We start from the raw sequence: 20531 nt of genomic DNA, 5'->3' as shown, positions 1-20531 counted from the left end.
CCGAGCTCCTGCAGGGGTCAGCAAGGGTTTCCTCCACCCCACATGTCTTGCGGTGTTGCCATAATTTTTTTTAATCTCCTTCCACTGAAGCATCAGGGATGGCCATGGCCAGAGACAGGTCATTGGATTGTGAGGTGGCACTGTGCATTCTTTCTCTCGGGTGCTTGGCTGGTTGGTTCTTGCACACATACAGAGTCTAACCAATCACCATATGTGGGGTCGGAAAGGAATTTCCCCCACGTCAGATTGGCAGTGAGCATGAGTTTGATTTTTGCCTTCCTCTGCAGCATGTGGTGCAGGTTACTTGCCAGGATTATCTAGGTATATCTCACTTCATCATTTCCCTGCTGTTGTATGTGTCTCGCGTGCCTCTGTCCTGCCCATTCTCTGCCTATGGCACACTATAGTCTAGTTTCCTTTGGGCTGTAATACTTGGGTCTAGTTTCAGATGCTGGGTTTAGTGTGTGGGTGGTGGCCTGTGCTATACAGGAGATCAGACCAGATGATCTGCTGGTTCCTTCCAGCCTTGAACTCTGACTCTCTGACTTTGAGATCTTCTGAATAAAAGCTTCAGTCTCTGCTATAATAATAATCATTAATAATAAATATTCAAAAAGGGATTGGATACTTCTGTGGATATCTACAATACCCAGAGTTAAACAATTAACAATGACAGATTTTGGAAGCAATATTAAACAGTGTGCTTCAGGCCCCAAGTTTGTCTCTGACTGTTAGGTCTCATTCTGGTCTCTGTGTGGGGCAAATTATCCCACGTCTGCCTAATGCAGGATTCTTAAACCTTCCTCTGACGCATCTGGGGTTACTCCTTGTCAGAGACAGGACACTGGACTAGTCTGATCCTGTCTGCAAATTCCTGTGTTTGTTTGTTATTACCTGGGCCAGACTCCTATTACTTGAGTACCTCTCTGTGCTTTGAATGAAGTAACATGTTATGTGTGTCATTTAGTATTTTGATCATTTTTCTGTTCTGTTTTAATTATTGTTCACTTCTTATCATTCTTGTATTTTAAGCATGAACCATACCCAGTAAACTTCTAGGCAGCTGGGTGCTTTATAAATAAAGCTATTATTGTAATGAAATTAACAATAATTATTTTAAAATCAGCTTATTAGCAGCAATTAGGTCTTCGCCTTTGGATTCTGTAGGAACCTGAATATTTAAAGAACACTCAGTATTTGTGTTTGTTTCCCACTGACTTTTTAAAATGCTACAACAAGCCATTTATGGGAACAAAATAACTTGAGAGCTGACACTTCCATGGCACTTCTGCCATCCAGGATATGAACAGCTCTCATGTAAATTTGTCCTTGTGGGTGGTTGGCTCCTTGCAGCATTAAGAAAACCTGTGGAAAAACATCAATGCAAATAGCAATACAACACAGACACTAGATTCTGCAAGCACCCTTAATGACAATATGCAGCGTTAGTTTAAAACAGATTGCCTCTACATTAAGGAAAATGGGTCACATCCTCTTCTCTGTTGCATTAACTTCAGGAGGGTTTGAATGGACGTAACTGAGAGCAGAAATTGGCCCTAAATTTGTAGACATACAAGGTAAATGTGGGCCCTCCACCCAACATTCCTGTTCCATCTCTACTGCACCCACCCATTTACACCTTTAGTTCATAGGATTTACAGGGCAAGGACTTAATTTCATTCTCTGGCTTTTGGGGGTGGGGGGTAGGTATTTTGTATTATAACAACACTTAAAACGTTTTGTTTGTAGATCTCCGAGCATTCGACAAAAGCAGCATTATAAGTATCACTATCTCCATTTCATAGATGAGGAAACTGAGTCATGGAGATGTTAAGGGTCTTAAGCCAGGCTAAACATGGCAGAGTCAAGTATTGAATCCAAGCCTCCTGACTCCAAGCCTCATCTCCCATCCACTGAACCAATCTGCCCCTTGGGTGGTGATGAGTCACTCCTGTGCTAGGCTCCAGCCAATCCAAAAGCCAGGAACTGGTCTTGTGACGCCCAGACCAGGTATTGAAGCCTCACAGGAGGATCAGCTGCTCAGTCTGCTCAACACCACTCTGGGGCTTGGAACTCATTCCTGCCTGATAGTGGCAACAGACTCCCCAAACCTTAGTCCTGCTCCAGCCTTGCACCAACCCCACCCTCGCCTCCTAGGCCTGAGCATACCCAGGACAGTTTCCGACACCTCCATCTTTTTTCTTACTGGTTGCAAAGCACTCTAGACCTCTATGGCAGTCTTCCAAAACAGTCATGAAAATTTGCTAGTCCAGGCACAAAATCAAATTGCTCACCCGTGCTTAGTGAAAATACAAATGATATTGCACTTACCCATCAAATAAATTATTCACCCCAGGCATGTGGACAAGGAGAACTTTGGAAGACTGATATTGAGGATAATCCTTTTGGTTTGGGATGGCTGTGTGGATGTAAGTGGTTTATAAGACATACAAATTATTGGGGCCCAAACAACCTCAGATGTTTGCCCCGAGACTTCAAATACCAGACTCCCATATAAATCCTGCTAAAATCACCTACGTATGGCACATAAGCATTCTTGCAGTTAGCCTTTGATCTTCTTTTGGTCATTTATCCTGCCCTAGTGTTTGTGGTATGATAACAAATGGAGAGAGAATACACTGAGAAACATTTCTTATTGCATGAAGCATCCTACACAGCGTTTATGATGGAGCACGTTCTCTGGAGTTAAAAGAATGTTCACTTGATTTATGCAAACTATTCACCCCCAGGTTGTTGGCTTGTATGGGGTTTGTTAAAGAGAGACCTGGAAGAGCTACACGGACCCTTTTGTAAGTGTCCTGCTAAGAATGGAGGAGTAGATATTCTCAGCATGGGCTTGGTGAGACATGCCCATTCAGCACAGTGCTACTGTCTCTCTCCAAGGTCCTGAAGAGAGACAAGCCAGTCTTCAGAGACTAGATTGATTGAGCTGTGGGTTTTTTCCCCTTGAGGTTTGGCGAGGGTAATTCAAATTGTGAACGTCAGTCAGGCCTAATCACTACTGTATCACTTAGCTATTTTAAGAGGGTGCTGTTTCTTGGTATTCTTTACCCAACGCTGCCTCAATTTCCAAATATAAAGTAGCTAAAATCGAGATGGGTAGGAAAGAAAATAGCTTTTAAGGCTATTTTTTTAGCAGCCATTTTTAGGCCTGAGATTAGCAACATTAAATTTGATATTTGCTTAATTTCCCTAACCCCACCTCTTAGTAACCATTGTTTTAGCAACTAAGAAAGAATCTGCTTCAAAATACAAAGCTTTTCCTGCTAGTTGGTGTGTGTTTGTTTTTAAAGGATTTCTGTACTTTATTTTCTACTTGATTTGTGGTTTGGTTCTTTTTTATAATTTCTCTTCCTCCCCCCTGCTCCCCTCCCCAGTTCAACTTGCGGGAAATTGTTTCACATTTTAACCAAGCTGTACTGAGGTTTCAATTCAGTAAAGAACTCAATGGAACAATTCACTTGCTTCAAGTTGTGCCTACAGTAATGTTCCTTGATGAATCAGGGCCTATGCCTTCAAAAGATTTCTGGTCGGTAGCTCCGTAAACAGCAGATCTGATTCACATCTCCATTAATCCAGTTGTATGGTAGTATAACTCCAGTGAAGTGACACTGGTGTAAAACTGGAGTAACCCAGTGGTAAATCAGGCCCAGTATCAGAATTCGACATAAAGCAAACAGTAAATCATTCATTTGAAGCCTGTTTATGAATGGGCATAAGTAGGAGTCTGGGCTAGAGGGCAGGAAGGGTTTTGAGTCAGAGGAGTTGGGGTGTGATATCTTTGCAAAATATGGTTTGTGTGGGAGTTATATCTATGGGACTGTGCATGGAAGTGAGTGTATCTGTATGCAGCAGGGGTGTGTGTGTGTGTGTGTGTAAATGTCAGTGTGATATGGGGAAGGGTGTGTTTGCAATGCTCATGGTGGGTGCATGTTACATGCATGTGGTTCTTTGTTTGTGGGACATAATTATGTGGTCTGAGTGGATGTGTCAGGGAGACTGTGAGCATCTGTATGGGGCTGAGGGACTATGTGGGTATGTATGGCAAGACTGAGCATGTGCCTGGTGATGAGTGTGTCTGTGGGAGGTGTGAGAGTCTGCGATCTGCATACGGGGGATGTGTGTGAGAGACAGGTGTGAGAACAATGTGTGTGTTGGGCAGGGGGAAGACACACATGTCTGTGAGCAGGACAGGAAGAGTGACTGGTGGAAACAAAACTGAATTCTTTGCATGCCATATCCTAAATCCAAGCAAAATGCACAATACGTTTGTGCATTATTCCATGCAAAATACGGCTTCCCAAAGTCAGCATTGGCAGGGATCGCTGTAGCTGTGAGACTTTTGCTGATTCTTTGCTGCTTTTCTATCTACTGTTGAAGAAGTAAAATTTTGAGTCAAAACCCCTCATTCACTAGCATCCTGTTTTCCAATCCCTGCTACCCATTTGGTGATCCCTCATTTAGCACCAGTTGATTTACCATACAATGCAAGGGACTGAAGTTTAGTATTGGTGGCAAGCAACAGATGATGGGACAATGATTGCAATGCACCAGAAAGTGACTAAACTAATAATTTGGCTAGATTAATGAGATGCACATAATTTCCAATAGCTGCCTCTTTCTTATGATAGCCAGACAATTATTCTTTCAATATAATGACTGCACACATCTGGACCCAATTATCCAAATGCATGGTGATCATTTAGATTTAGCGCCAGGAAGCCGGGAGATGCCAGATCTGGCCTTTTTGCCCAGACAAAGTGGCGACATCCATTCAGGAAGGGACCATGGCTTCTTGGTACCCAGGGATGCTGGAGCAGAGTTCACCTAAGTGCGATTTCTATTGGGTTCAGTTGTCCCAAGGTGAGCATCAGAATGAGATGTTATGAGGAGCTGTGCTTTGAAAAGAGTACAACCAGTTCACTGGAGTATACATTTTGTGCTTTGTAGTTTTTCTTGGTAATTGCAGGCCTAACCATAGGTACCACTTTATGTAGTTATCTATCACATCCTTTTCCCTACCCTTATACTTGAAATAATTTTGCTACAGATGCCATCCTTCTTTTTAACCTAGCAATTTTCTTAACCCTTCCTAAAATAAGACACTTTTTTTTTAAATCCCAAGCACAGACTAGATGGGGATGAAAGCTTTGTTTCCGGCAGGTTCTTGAGAACTAAGAATTGCTCCTAGTCTGCCCCCAATTTGGCTCTGGTGCCCTTACTTCTCAAAGAACTGTTCCGCTGCAACTAGTCACGGGCATGCATTGCTGGTGACTGCGTATTCTGCATGCATGCATGCTCGGCCAGTCTGGTGACATGCAGTTCGCAGAGCCATGTAGTTTGAGACTTTTACAGCCTGACTTCAGTCTGTCTCTACTGAAAATATTGTTTATCAGGGCCTAGATGTCACGAGGGGCATAGAAAGGCAGTACTGTGGTCAGGTGCATACCGAAGCTGTCCAGATCCTGTCCTAGCATTTCAAGTGCATAAGAAAAAAATCATTTCCAAACCTAGATTACCTCTGCACAGAAGATTATCAGTATTTAAAGATTGCTTCACAACACAAACAAAACAGATTTAAAATGGGCTCCTGATTCTTTCCCAGCTATGTGAAGCAGAAGGCTGCAATTGTATTTTCTTTTGGGGAAAACCCTAGCAGTGCAAAATTATTACTTTTTTAAATGGATCATTCTGTTTCTTTTTGGAAAAACTAAAAGCTGTTTCAGGTAACATTTAATGTTGCCTTCTTATCTTATCATAAAGCAGTGAGCTGTGTTTTCCAGAGACATATCTTGCAAGAAGAGCTTTTTCCCAGCTTCCAGGAAGACACAAAATTGCAATGTTTATAGACCTATCTCAGTCTGAGAGTTCTGGAAAAGAACACCATTGGAAAGCCCAGTTTTGATAGACACACACCCAACAAAAACAACAGGCCAGCCTTGTTAATTCCATTGGCTTCTAGCAGATAGGCCTGATTATTCTTATGGTGGCAGTTTAGATTAGATGGAATGATACAGCCACTTGCAGCAGAAATACAGCTGTTCGGCTTTAAAGCCTGTTAGTCTGACAATTTTTGATCACCCTCACTGAGTTTTCTTGTTTTTATTTAATCCACATTTCCCCTCAACATTTTATTAAGCCATGCTGAGAGAAGAGCTCTTTCTATCCCTCTGAGCCCGTACAAAATGCATTAAGCTGTAGTGAAATAGGAGCATAAGAACCCTGTTTGAATGAAATTATCTTGCCCAGTATTATCAAGTGTAGGTTTGCATTTGGAGGGGACAGGAAGGCGATACATGGATGTAAAGATCTGACGCTTGCTGAGAGCATTTGCCATCTGTTTCTTATAGCTAGAGTTTCAAATATCTGTACAAGATCTCGCAGCAGTGCAATGTCCATTCTATCCATGGCTGCTTTGCAGGCTTGGTGGAGATCCTACAGGTTATGGTGGTGCAGTAATGACTCTGAATCCAACTTGGCCTATCTCCTTTCAACTTGGCTACGCTGCCTCCTGCTTTCCCGCATTAGATCTTTCTCCCTCTTGCTCCCATACCCTCCTCTGAAAAGCTCTGGTCATCTAAGTAGGGAGAAAAAGCTTAGAGCCCCATTGAACATATGAGGCAGCTTGTGGCAAACGCTGGGATAATGCCATGCTGGGTTGGTTTTCCTGTACCCTGTAGGAAACTGGTATGATCATCACTTGCTCCCAACTAGCAGGCTGCAAACTCTGAGAGTTCAGCCCAGGCAAAGGGTCCCTCTTATGGGGGAGGCAGGGGAGATTTCTTCTAACCTCTTATTTCCTTTTATCACGGCTTGAGCCAGCTCAGAAGATACTAACACATCACCTACCTCCATCCGAGTAGGTCTCTGTCCCGTAGCCGTCCTGTAATCCATTGCTCCAGGTGCCTTCATATTTGGCCCCATTGCTAGTGCATTCACGGACCCCGTACCGTCCCTTAAATCCATGAGTCCACTCTCCTTTGTACACCCACTTCCCCTTGCTCTCCACACCGATGCCATGGCGCTTGCCCTGTGCCCAGGTGCCCTGGTAAGTGTTGCCACTGGGCCAGGTGTAGACCCCCAGCACCTCAAAGCCGTGACTCCAGGAGCCGGTATACTCGCCTTGACCCTTCGGGCCGGTACAGATTCCGTGGCCGTGAGCCTTTCCGTCCTCCCAGCCTCCACAGTAGGAGCCTCCATCGTCAAAATTAAACCTTCCCCCACTGGACATGCATGTAATTCGGTTTGCAAAGCCCCCAGAAGGTGAAAAAAGAAAATGGCAAAAAAACCTGAATTATTTCATCAAATCTGAATGGTGCACCAGGTCCAGCGTGCTGCTTCAGTCAATGTCTTGGGGTTATTCATCCTCTAGGAGGATCCTCAGGATCAGTCCCTTCTTCTCCTGCTGTGGAAACAGTATCACACCAAAAAAAAAAAGGGGGAGGGAGAGGGCGTGGGGGGAAATAGCAGCAAGAGCAGCAGCAGCTGAAGGGTTTTGGTGCAAACGACTCCACCTAAAAATCATCCAAGGCAGAGCCCAGGAAAGGGAAATAACGGGGGAGGGGGAGAAGAAAGTGTGGGGGGGGGGATGGAGAGGGGGAGACGAACTGCCAACAATTTTTTTTTTTTTTTTAAAGAATCCCTCTCAAATCAGAAGACACCCAGGGTCTCAGCCCCACGCCTGTGACCTCCACCGGGGGCTGCCCGCTGCTGATGCTGACTCGCGCGCCCCAGCCCCGGCAGAAGCGGCGGCAGCATAGTGGAGGCTCGTGGCTCAGCAGCAATGCAGTGTCTGTGTCTCCCCGCCTCGCGCTCGCGCTCACACACACACACACGCGCGCTTCACACACACGCGCGCGCTCTCTCTCCTCACCCTAGGAAACAACGGGAGCTGCTCTGATTCCTTCCCCCTGCAAGCCTCACTCCGCCCGGCCTCCGCTCGGCTTTTGCAATAAGTCCCGCATCTTGGTGCAAAGATGCTTTCAGCAGTGGGAAGGATGGGGTGGGGGGAGAAGGATCTGGAGGGAGGGGGGGGTGTCTCTTGTTTTTGTATCTCCAGTCTGGGGGGGGAGCGGGGGGGGGGGGAAGAGGGGTCGCCTTGCTTCCCCCGCTCTCCCTTCGGTCCCCTTCTTCCCGTCTTCCCAGTGGTTATAAATCTTGCTTATTAAGGAGAACAGCTCCTAGGCGGGCTGCTCTCGATTCCATGCTCAGCCCGGATTTAAAGAGACAGGAACTGCGTAATGTGGAGACTCCCAGAAGAGAGCTCTCCCACCAGATGCTTAACCCACTACCTCCTTGGGCACAGCGGGCTTATCTCAGACAAAACAGGCTGCGGGGTTAGCCTGCGGCGGGGTGATGATTAATGGCAGGCTGGAATCTGCCAGCCCAGTACCTAGAGGAAAAACAAACCCTCTGCCTTGTCTCCTTTATTTATTGCTGCCTCTCCATTCCTCACCTACCCCTCTCCCCATATTTAATTGCTGGCTAGTCTGTGCTTCTGGACCCTGCTTAAAAGAAAGGAGAGTCGATTTATCTTAATGTTATGGGGCCAAACATATTGTTAACCCCCCCCCCCGCCAAGCCTTGGGGCAAAAACTGCCTTTGGTACAGGGCCAAGCACACGGATGGTGCAAAAAGACATTATTAATTAACTATAGGTGGCGGTGGTTGTTTAATGCATACACCAGAGTCTGAGCTGTGTTCATAAACCATCTGCCATTCTGTCCAATTCCTATTAAAGTTGTCTCACTCCTAAACCCCATTTTACTTCACGACCATCCTTCCCCCACAAAGACAGGCAAGAGAGCAAAGAGCCAGCAACAAACACACACCAGGATGCTTCAGGCACTCCTGGAATGATTTTACAGGCTAGAAAATGATAAACATACTGAAGCTACTCAAGAGGATGCTGCTGTGGAGTTGTAGTCACAGCAGCAGTGAATTCCGACCGCATAAGGCTCCAATCCTGAAAAAGCATGTGCTTAATTTAAGCACCTGAGTATTCCCACTGGAGATATGTGTTGAAGTGTTGGCAGGATCAAGGTTTATGTTTTCATGGATTAAAAGCGGGGCTTTGAATTTCAGAAAAAAAATTTTTTTTAATATCGTTCACATGAGCTGGACCCTGGAATCCTGGGGTGGGAGGGAGGGGATCAGCCTCCTTCAGAAAATGTTTGAGATTTTGACTCCTAGCCACATGTTTGGGTAACTGCATAGTCTTTCCACTTTATTTAATTTATTTATTTATTGTTAATTAGTGATGGACTCGAGGCAAGATTATGTTTGGATCTGGACTCAGATCTGAGGCCCCAGTTCAGCAAAAAAAAATAAGCAATCTGCTTAACTTTAAGCAAGTGCTTAAGTTCCATTCAAATCCATAGGACTAAGGGGCACATGGTCAAAGACAAATAAATGCTTAAGTGCTCTGCTGAACAGAGATGGATTACTGAACTGAGACCTGAGTCTGTATTTGCCCAGGGGGAGGATTCAGATGTAGGATTCCCATTTGGGTCCATCTCTATTAGTAATTTTGCACCCTATCCAGTAGAGTAATATATTTTAATGTTTATTACATTCCAGTCTGTAAGAATATATTTGCTTGGTAACCTTTAGCCTCTCATTCCTAATTATTCTAAGTTACTCCTTTGTATTAGAGTAGCATTTAGAGGTCCCAACTAAGATCAAGGGCCCATTGTGTTGGGCACTGTACAGTCACACAGCAAGCGACGGTCCCTGGGGCAAAGAACTTGGAACCTAAATAGACAAAGGAGAAAGAGATGCAACCAGTGCAGATTGAACAGTTTCCATTGAAACAGTTTTTCAATGGACAATGTTCAGCACAGTGGAAATTTTCACAAAAGAAATGCCTATTTTCATCAACACTCTTTGGGTTTCCATCAGAAACACAGAACCTGGAAAATTTTTCAGTTTTTTGGCAACCAAAAGATCACTTTTTGTTTTATTTCCAACAAAAACCCCAAAACAATTCCAAGACAATTTTTGAGGAAAATAGAAATTGGTTTAGACTTTGTCACAAATTTTCAAGGGGAAAAAGGAATTTCCTTGCCAGCTCCAGATACAATATAAAAGCAGAGAGATCAGAGTGATGCCCGGCATGCATCACGTCACTTCCATTTTTCCCTCAGCCACTTTAAAGTATCCTCTGTGTATTTTCACGTTAGCCATCTTCTTTTTAAATGTGAGCAGCCACCATTCTACTCCACCAGCTGATTCTAATGAGTCCCATACTCTGTAGAAATCACCTACCAGTGCGTATGCTCATCTGCACCAAAAGCCATGCGTAGCACAACCACTGGCTAAATTCACTCCAAACAACATGTACATAAGAACGGCCATACTGGGTCAGTCCATCGAGCCCAGTATCCTGTCTTCCAACAGTGGCCAGTGCCAGGTGCCCCAGAGGGAATGAACAGAACAGGTAATCATCAAGTGGTCCGTCCCCTGTCATCCATTCCCAGCTTCTGGCAAACAGAGGCTAGGGACCCCATCCCTGCCCATCCTGGCTAATAGCCATTGGTGGACCTATCCTCCGTTAACTTATCTAGTTCATTTTTTTTTTTAAACCTTGTTGTAGTCTTGGCCTTCACAACATGCGGGGAGGGATAGCTCAGTGGTTTGAGCTTTGGCCTGCTTAAACCCAGAGTTGCGAGTTCAATTTTTGAGGGGGCCATTTAGGGATCTGGGGCAAAAATTGGGGATTGGTCCTGCTTTGAGCAGGGGGTTGGACTAGATGACCTCCTGAGGTCCCTTCCAACTCTGATATTCTATGATCCTCTGGCAAGGAGTTCCACAGGTTGACTACATTGTGTGGAAAAAATACTTCCTTTTGTTTGTTTTTAAACCTGCTGCCTATTAATTTCATTTGGTGACCCCAGTTCTTGTGTTACAAGAAGGAGTAAATAACACTTCCTTATTTACTTCCTCTACACCAATCATGATTTTATAGACCTCTATCATATCCCCCCTTAGCTGTTTATTTTCTAAGCTGAAAAGTCCCAGTCTTATTAAGCTCTCGTTATATGGCAGCCGTTCCATACCCCTAATCATTTTTGTTGCCCTTTTCTGAACCTTTTCCAATTCAAACAGATCTTTTTTGGAGATGGGACGACCACATCTGCACGCAGTATTCAAGATGTGGCTGCACCATGGATTTATATAGGGGCAATATATTTTGTCTTTTTATCTGTCCCTTTCTTAATGATTCTCAACACTGTTTGCTTTTTTGACTGTTGCTGCACATTGAATCGATGTTTTCAGAGAACTCTCTACAATGACTCCAAGATCTCTTTCTTGAATGGTAACAGCTAATTTAGACCCCATCATTTTATATGTATAGTTGGGATTAAAAAACATTTAATGAAACCTTGTTTAAAAAAATCAAGATGGAATCGCATTTCAAAAGCAATCAGTAATCTATTAATACTGCACTCAGACAAATTTAGGCCAAATAGATATTGCAGGGAGTTTATAGGTGTGAGGTTTAGTGATGGGCTTGTTCCTGTAGCTAGGCCATTCGGCATGCTTTCTGATTTTAAAACTGAATATTATTTTAGGTGCAGCACCCCAGTGGCCTCAGTGCTAGGGGCAATTTCTACCTTAGTTTATTTCCCTGTCATTCTCAATCTATAGTTGCAGAAGATGAGGCCAATGGGAAGGGCATTGGGTAAATGTTTTATTTCCATATTTTGACATCGCTGGTCATTGTTTTTACTTGTTGTTGTTGGTGCCCTTGGATGAGCAGCACATAGTGCACTGTAGTTGCTTTTGGGGCGAGGCATCATTAAAGAATGACGAATGCTCACTTCATGGCTATTTCTGCCCCTCATCTGTTAGCACATCACTCTGTAGCTGGTGAAGATCAGTTACACATCTACACAACAAAACTTCTCTTGCTCATTAACCCCGTGAGGGATTTAGACTAAATGAAGTCCAGATCCAGTCCAAGGAAAGCTCGCCCCCTTGCAACCAATGCCCCTTGCTAAATTGCTTGCAACACTCCTGACTCCCTATCCTGTGCATGCTGCCTCTGGCTCCCCCTCCTTTGACTCTGTGGGTCTCAATGCCCCATCCCAGTCCCAGGCCCTGATCTGTGGAGACTTCCTTAATCCATCCCCAGCCTTATCCTGAAGCTAGCAGAAGAGCAGCAGAAAGCCTGGAAGGCAGTGTAACCATGGGGGCGGGGGCCGCTGGTTGGAAGGCAGGGGTTCCACCAATGGGGAGATGGCCTCTTTGCAAATTTGTTGTGGAGCAGTGCTCTCTGGTGACTTTCTTCACAGCTCTGCCCGAGGAGCTGGGGAGACGTGGCTGGTGTGGGAGCATTACTGTATGGGTCCGTTGGCCAAAAACACATGAGGGCAGGGCACAGATGCTGTTTGTGGCCCTGAGTCTCTGTGACCTGGGAGGAGTCATTGAAGCCTCTTTCTGTTAGATCACTTCCCACTCCCAGCAATCCACAGGCCATGTAAGATGATGACTGATCCGGCCATCTTGCCGGGGGTGGGGGTAGCAAAACTACCGATTAAGTTAATTAGAGAGACAAGGTGAGTGAGATACAACTTCTGCTGGTGAGAGAGAGAAGCTTTCAAGCCATAGCTCTGTGTAAGCTCAAAAACTGTCTCTCTCACCAACAGAAGTTGGTCCAATAAAATATATTACTTCACCCACCTTGTCTCTCTAATATCCTGGGACCGACACAGCTGTAACTACACTGCAGGCTGAAGTCAACATCCATTTCACCTGCCTAAATGCTGCAATATCAGCCCCAGAGTGGGTATATTTCTTGAATACCGGGAATTATTTATTGGATCAACTTCTGTTTGTGAGAGAGACATGCTTTTGAACTCCACAGAGCTTTTCTTCAGGTCTGGGAAAGGTACTCAGAGTGTAACTTGAAAGCTCGTCTCTTTCACCAACAGAAGTTGGTCCAATAAAAAATATTTACCTCACTCACCTTGTGTCTCTGGGACCAACAGAGCTGCAGCAACACTGCAAACAGGAATTATTTTGGCATTCATTTGGTCAAATCTTGACACATTTCCCCAGTATATTAAAGGGGACAGTTATTAACTCAAGGTAGTGGGTTTCCACTTACACTAATCATCTTATCTTGGATTAATTAAATAGTAAATAGATAAATTAAAAAAATGAAATAGAATAATACAATACAACAAAAAGCCAACAAGCATGTGATAACCAGCTTCCAATGGATCAACCAGCTGAGCAGGTGTAAGGGGAGACTACCCAATGCTCAGGCAGGATATAAAATGCAAAAAGCAAAACCCACAGTGGTAAAGGATCACCTGCTTCTGTTGTGCCATGCTTACAAATGACCAGGGGTTCCTGTTGTGCTGGGAGGAGACATGTTTCACATCATTTCAGTGCTGTTCTTTGTGTGTCTGGAGCCAGCATGGCCTCTGTCAATAACAACATGTGAACAGAGGAGAAGTCACTCTGCAGTTTGCTCTTGCTTTTGGCAAACAGGTTTTGTGGCATGGGGGTTGGGGCTCACCTGTCATTACTAGCTTTCTGGTACAAATCAGTTCAAGGTAATGCAGTTACACCTCTGCAAATGGGAAAATACCTTTACTTTAATTTAATTTAATTTCATGTGAGCAATAGCCAGTGTGATGTCATATTGACTGAATACTGGGGGTTTTTTTTAGCAGTTTTAGTATTTTATTCAGACTCATAAATTCTAAATCCAGAAGGGACCACTGAGAAAATCTATTCTGACTCCTGCATAACACTAACTGTAGAACTTCCTCAAATTTAACTAGAGCAGATCTTTCAGAAGGACATCTAATCTAGATTTTCAGATCACCAATGCCAGAGAAACTTTCTAATATCTGTTTCTTCCCTGGTATCTTCAAACCATTAGCATCATTTATGCCTTGTGGAAAATATTAGAAGACATGTTTTAGAAACAGATCCTCAGATGTATTATATTTTCTGTGTTTTCTTGTGTCCCCGACAACTGGGAAATCTTTAGTGTGTGGTCCTATACTTAAAAGTGACTCTGTAAAGACAGAATTGTGAGGATCCATGTTGGTTGTGTCTCAAATGCTTTAGATCAGATGAGCTGCCCTTAAAAGTGAAAGTGTTTTTTCTAACTTCAGGCTCCTGCTGGGATCTGAAAGTCAAGCTGGGGTCTTTCCTTCTCACTCCCTGAAATAAAGATTCTGTGAGCCAAACTCTGTTCTCAGTTATCCCTGTGGAACTCCATTGTCTTCAGATTGCACCCTCTGCTATGTGTGTGCAACACTAGTATATTTAGTGGGGTTACACAGTTGTAACTAATTGTAAACAAGGTCCTCATTCACTTTCAGGGTATGTTTATGTGGGAACAATGGGGTGTGCTTGCAGCTCAAGTAGTCATACCTGAGCTAGCTTTCATCCAACTAGCTCAGGTACTGGAGCAGAGAAGCCGTTGCAATGCATACTCCAGCATGGGCTGTACAAGCCCACCTGGAACCCTAGGTGATGATTTGTGGGACAGGCCCACACTGAAGCTCGCTGCTGCAGCTTTGCTGTTCAGGTAGCTGTGCTAGCTAAATTAAAGCTAGCATGGGTATGGCTACTCGAGCTGCAGCCACACCCTATCACTGCAGTATAGACTGACTCTGATTTGGTAACCCTTCACACTTACTGCTTTTTAAGCCACAGTGTGCAGATCTCTATAGTATATTAAGCCTTTGCTCTGCATGTGAAGTTCCCACTAATGTCTACGACCCAAGTGCATGGAATGGGCATTAGATATACACACTGTGGATCAGAGCTATCCATGGGGGAAAAAGGCAGATAATTTTGCTCTTTACATTCAAGGCAAAGTTCTGTCCGTGGGCACTCTCTGTTTAAAAACAAAAAACCCAAACCCAACCTTCCCCAGCAGCAGGGACACCGAGTAGAAGTTAGTTGCCCCTCTTCTGCTCACCCCAGATCTTCAGGGAGGTTGTTCTGTTGACCTTCAGCCATAGGAGCTATGGGGAAGCATTCAGGAATGAGATCAGGCAGGACATGTGTGTTTATGCACTTGCACACAATCGCAGACAGATTGTGAATACCCCTGTCTGCATGGGGGGGTCCATGCGTGGACTGCTGCCACTCACAAGACAGGTGTCTATTAAAGTTACTTAGCAGCATACAGGCCTGATTCCTTTCATTTACGCCATAATCAGGAGTAACACTAGTGAAGCCAATGAAGCTACACCAGTGTCAAACAGATGTCAGTGGGGCCTCTGGCCCCTGTGTGCATCCTTTTGAGGACTGCTCAGGCTACATATCCCACCCTGGCTTGAATGTGTTGATCAATCTGAATTGCCTACGTTTTACCAGTTCTAATAACATCAGAATGAAAAATACCTCTCCGGAGACTTGATTGCTTTTCATTTCTCCCCTCTTTTCCTGTCCCCAGTTGATCATGTTTCATTAGAATAAAGTCAGCTGCAGTAGTCCCCAAGCTTTCCCTTATCTCTCTGGTCTCTAACTAATCTACCCAAAAGACAACAGGACGATATTGTAACAAGAAGGATTGTTGCTAATCTCCCAGTAGATTACAGGTTAGGAAAGCGATTTGAAATGGTTGGACATTTTATTACTTGAAGGAGGTCCACCTGTGAGTCACAAGTAGCATGTGTCTGTCTTAACCACTTCAGTGCTAGTAATCTCTCAAGACCTGGGTTAACCAGAAAGAGAAACTCTTGCATGTATTTGGGTTTAATACTGCTTTTCTATGAGCTTTACAGAAAATGGGGGAATGTTTTACACTCCTTGTATCTCCCCCACCCCCCAAGGAAATATGTTTGGGGATAGAGGGTTAATGGCCATGATACATGTGTACAATAAATTAGCTTGATTGTTTTCTTTGTGCTGGGCCTGAGCTAAATGCATTTGCTGGTCACTGAATGTATCCCATTAACTTGCTGTGTACAGTGTGTGTCTGTTTATCCAGCCAATTACTTCAAATCTGATCTGCTTTATCCGGGTAAAAATAGAGCCAGTTTCTGTGTAGAAATCAAGAGGCACAAAAACAGCCGCAAAGAAGCTGATCCTGATCAGCTGAGTGCAGAGAGGGCAGGAAGCTTTCTGCTGCTAATTGGAAGTATTTTATAAGGTTGTTTTTTTTAACATATGGCAGAATGAATTGGTTTTTTCTTAGGTCTTTGCTCAATCCAGCACCCTTCAGGCACACTTTGATAAATTGAGTAGGAGAGAGTTGGGAATGGAATGCGGAGCAGTAGAGACCTCATCTGGGCGCTGATGTTTCATGCACTTTCAGAAGTGCCTCGTTTCATTGCAAGCGCTTGCCCTGGGTGAATGCCAGGCCAGTATAAAAAGCTAGTGGCTGTATTAGTTGTAAGAGGAAGCATAGCCTTGACGTTAAGGCACTAGACTGGGACTCCAGAGATCTCTATTCAGTTCCTGGCTCTTCCACAAACTCACTGTGTGACCTTGGGCAAATTACTTAATCTCTCTGTGACTCAGTTCCTTACTCTGTATACTGGGAATAATAGCAATTTTCTGCCTCATAGGGGTGGGGTGAGGATAAATTCATTGTAGACTAGGAGGTGCCCGTGTGCTCTGTTGATGTGCTCCCTATAAATACCAAGATGGGCAGCGGTGTCTTGTAAGGAAAGTAGGAGGTAGGATGGGTGCATTTGCATAGTTATACCCAGAATGCCCTTTCAGCTCCTAGCTATTGCATTGAACTGTATGAACCAGCCAAAAGGTTTGAGGGGCAGCATATGCAATGACTCTTTATTTTGTGTGGCCAACAATTTACTAAGCAACAGGTTTCAGAGTAGCAGCCCTGTTAGTCTGTATCTGCAAAAAGAACAGAAAGACTTGTGGCACCTTAGAGACTAACACATTTATTTGAGCATAAGCTTTCATGGGCTACAGCCCACTTCATCAGATGCACAGAATGGAACATATAGTAAGAAGAGAGATATACATACAGAGAACATGAAAAGGTGGAAGTTGCCATACCAACTCTAAGAGGCTAATTAATTAAGATGAGCTATTATCATCAGGAGAAAAAAAAACAGAGACTGGGAGTGGCTGGGTCATCAAACATATTGAATCTATTTTCCCCATGTTAAGTATCCTCACACCTTCTTGTCAGCTGTCTGAAATGGGCCATCTTGATTATCACTACAAAAATTTTTTTCCCTCCTGCTGATAATAGCTCATCTTAATTAATTAGCCTCTTAGAGTTAGTATGGCAGCTTCCACCTTTTCATATTCTCTGTATGTGTATATATATATCTTCTTACTGTATGTTCCATTCTATGCATCTGATGAAGTGGGCCGTAGCCCACAAAAGCTTATGCTCAAATAAATTTGTTAGTCTTTGCCACAAGTCCTCCTGTTCAATTTACCAAGCAGCTCCTGAATGTGAAGTGATTCATATGAATTGTATGCCACCATCACTGGAGAGAGACTTAAAGGATGATAGTCAAGTTGTTTAAGGCAAAAATTCACGTCTTCTTTCACAAAACTCGTCTAAAGAGCGATTGGAATGACTTTAAAGAGAGAAGATTTTAAAGGACAGTTTTTCATAGGCGTCGTTTGATTTCTATCTATGTGGGGAGGTGCTCCAATCAGGCTAATAGGCCAAGTGTGTGGGGGGGGGGGCAAATTTCACACCTGTCTGAGGCTTGTAGTTTGTGGGGGCCACACCCTCTTCCCCCCCCCCCCCAAAGTATGTCCATATTTTCCATTTAAATGCTCTCTTGTGGCATTGATCTTCAACCCATCAGAACAGTGCTGGTGCAAGACACCAAGTGCCCGGGTGTCCAGACTTAGGTTCCCCCTGCTCTAACCATTAGACCAAACCACTTCTCTGTCTTGGCTGCCAGCAGGGAATAATGGGGACTGAGGTTCCCGTCCTCTGTGGAGGGAGAGCAGCATTGCTTTTACAGCAGTTTCTGATCAATGCATTGATCCCAGACAGCGAAGCCTTTCCACCGTTCAGGAGTAAAGCATCCGATACCGACAGCATCTAGTAGGGGAGGGGATAGAACACAAGGACTGCATCAGCAGGAGAGAACTGGAGGAAAGCTTAGTGCCTGATTATGTGAGCCAGATCTATGATTTTTTGCAGGTAACAGGTGGATTTTTTTTTTTTTAAGGAGGCCACCCCTCCCTCAAACCTTCCCTGATCAAAGCATTCACAGAAAACCCTATACTCCCATATTAAGTGACTGATTCTGCAGTCTTTGCATGGGAAATGTTCCCCGTGAATGTAGGATGGAGACGCGCATTTAGGACTGGCTCCCAAAGTGGCCGCTGATGCCTGCATGCTGGACATGGGTGTCATGCCTCCAAAGCTGATCAGGGTATTACTGAACTGCTTTGCATCTTGGGGAGGGAAAACTGAAAAGGTGTGCGGGTTGGTTACATTCAAGTCACCATCTGAAATATTAACCTACTGCAGCCACCGTCTTTCTCCAGTACCCTTTAGCTGGTTTAGTTTATGTGGATATCAGACTCCCAGCACTAAATGGGAGCACATGCCCCCTCTCTTTCCCCTCAAGCCAGGCATCACCACCCCTTGGGATATAGGGCATCATTTCTCTCCCTTTCGCTTCCCCTCTCCTGTCTGTGATGTAGAAATGTTACTTCTGCTGATCCTACAATGCTGGGTCTATTTCTCTCCTGATCCAGGCCACCATCCCCGGCCTGGCCTACCACGTGGGCAGAACAGGGAGAGGAGCCCAAGATGGGATTCAGGTGCAGTACAACAGGGCATGGCCTGGGAATTAGCTCCAAGGTGTAGAATGTCTTGGGAGTTGTGGATATGGCTGGTCAGGGGGAGATCTGTTACAGTACCTGTCTCTCTTCCACCCCTTATGACCTTTGCTAGGAATTGTCCCTTCAGGGCCCATCTGGACAGACTTAGGGCCCAGAGTGCATGCCACAGGTTGCGGGGGGGGGGGCCTGAAAGCCTGCAGCGAAGGGCTGTTACCAGCTTTATATCCCTGCTTCCCTCTTTTGTGACCCTTCCTTGGGGCATCCAGAACCGTAAGTCAAGCCTTAGCATAAGAGGGGTGTCTTGATGCTATACTGTGTGGCAGCTCCCTGCCAGCCAAAGAAACCACTTAGAATTCTTTCAGTCTTGACTTTGCCTTGCAGATTAACCCTTGGTGTATGTGATGGACTGTCCACCCCACTCTCGCCCTGAAGGGGTTAACAGAGGCCAGATGGGCCAAATAACCTATTAGGCTGAAGGCTGAGAGGAAAGCCGTAATTAGGGGAAGCTCACCTATACAGGAACAGGTGGGGCTTCTGTAAAGCCAGGGAGCTGCTAGCAGAAAGGAGGGAGGTGTGTTTGGGACTATGGAGGGTAGTCCACAGTTACTCCCTGAGAGGAGGGAGTTGGGAGGCTGGCAAACCCAGAGAGTGGGAGAGAGTCAGAAAGGTAGGAAGAAAGAAAAGGAGTACTTGTGGCACCTTAGAGACTAACCAATTTATTTGAGCATAAGCTTTCGTGAGCTACGTAGCTCACGAAAGCTTATGCTCAAATAAATGTTAGTCTCTAAGGTGCTACAAGTCCTCCTTTTCTTTTTGCGAATACAGACTAACACGGCTGCTACTCTGAGAAAGGTAGGAAAGGCTCAGGGGAACAGCAGCAAGGTAGGACAGTGCAGGCCTTGGCTGATGATTAGAGGGCCCGTGAGCTGGAACCTGGAGTAGAGGGTGGGCCTGGGTTCCCCTGCCAGCCATTGAGGACATGGCATAGACCACACAGAGGACTGCTTGGGACGATTTGTTCCAGAAAGTCTTTATTCCCCCCCCCCCCCCCCGCCAGCCCCCCAAAGGGGGAACAATATAGAGACCCAGTCAGAGGGCCAAGTCACAAAGAGGAGGCTGCAGTTCCTGGGGAGAGAGGGGCCCGTGGGTGAGAAAGGACAATGGGTAGGGACACTGCCAGAGGAGGGCAGCACCTCGCAGAGCTAATCCCCAGGATGGCCAGGAGGAGGCACCACTAACTGTTTCATATATCTGCATGGAGATGAATTGATAATAAAACAAGAAGATGTTTATTAATAAAGAACAGAGATTTAAATGATACCAAGCAGAGACAGCAGAAGGCAAAAATGGTTACAAATAAAACAAAAGAATAACAATCCCAAGAGTCCACACAGAAACTTAGCAGGCTCCCAGTTTTGTCTAAAGCAGTTTTCTCACCTACAGCCGCTTCTTAGCGTCACTAACCCACATGGCTGGGGATCTACCATTCATAGATGCAAAGAGCACTGACTTCTCTGTTCCCTTAGGGATGGATAACCAAAACATCTCTTGCTTCTCCTTATATTCCCCAAAGTTTGTTGTCTGTCACCAGAGTCAGGATGACTCCCTCACATTCACGCTCCTGTTTCTTCCCATGCTGATTTCACATCCTCATGCTAATTTGCTGCTCCTGTTTACTGCCTGTGCAAATGAACTGGCCCTTGTCCCTGGGATCACCAGGCTCAATTTACATTAGAGAC

General features: G+C 44.9%; 1 protein-coding gene across 3 annotated transcripts in view; it reads right to left on the bottom strand.

Moving 5' to 3' along the window:
• Positions 1-8079, bottom strand: part of JPH3 (junctophilin 3) — a 123587-nt gene extending 115508 nt beyond the window's left edge. For 2 of the 3 annotated variants that reach the window (XR_012154539.1, XM_073308146.1), the window contains exon 1: positions 6871-8073. Coding sequence is in view for 2 of the 3 variants with exons in the window: in XM_073308146.1 (XP_073164247.1) it covers positions 6871-7252 (382 nt within the window). In the remaining variant the exon portion in view is untranslated. Of the gene's footprint in view, positions 1-6870 lie in introns of all 3 variants that reach the window. The other variant, XM_073308147.1, reaches the window with a different exon arrangement.
• Positions 8080-20531: the final 12452 nt, after the last annotated feature.

Source organism: Lepidochelys kempii, chromosome 12, assembly GCF_965140265.1.
Source record: "Lepidochelys kempii isolate rLepKem1 chromosome 12, rLepKem1.hap2, whole genome shotgun sequence".
In the NCBI taxonomy this organism is placed as follows: Eukaryota; Metazoa; Chordata; order Testudines; family Cheloniidae; genus Lepidochelys; species Lepidochelys kempii.
The sequence above is the reverse complement of the archived record's forward strand: the minus strand, read 5'-3'. Positions and strand labels throughout refer to the sequence as shown.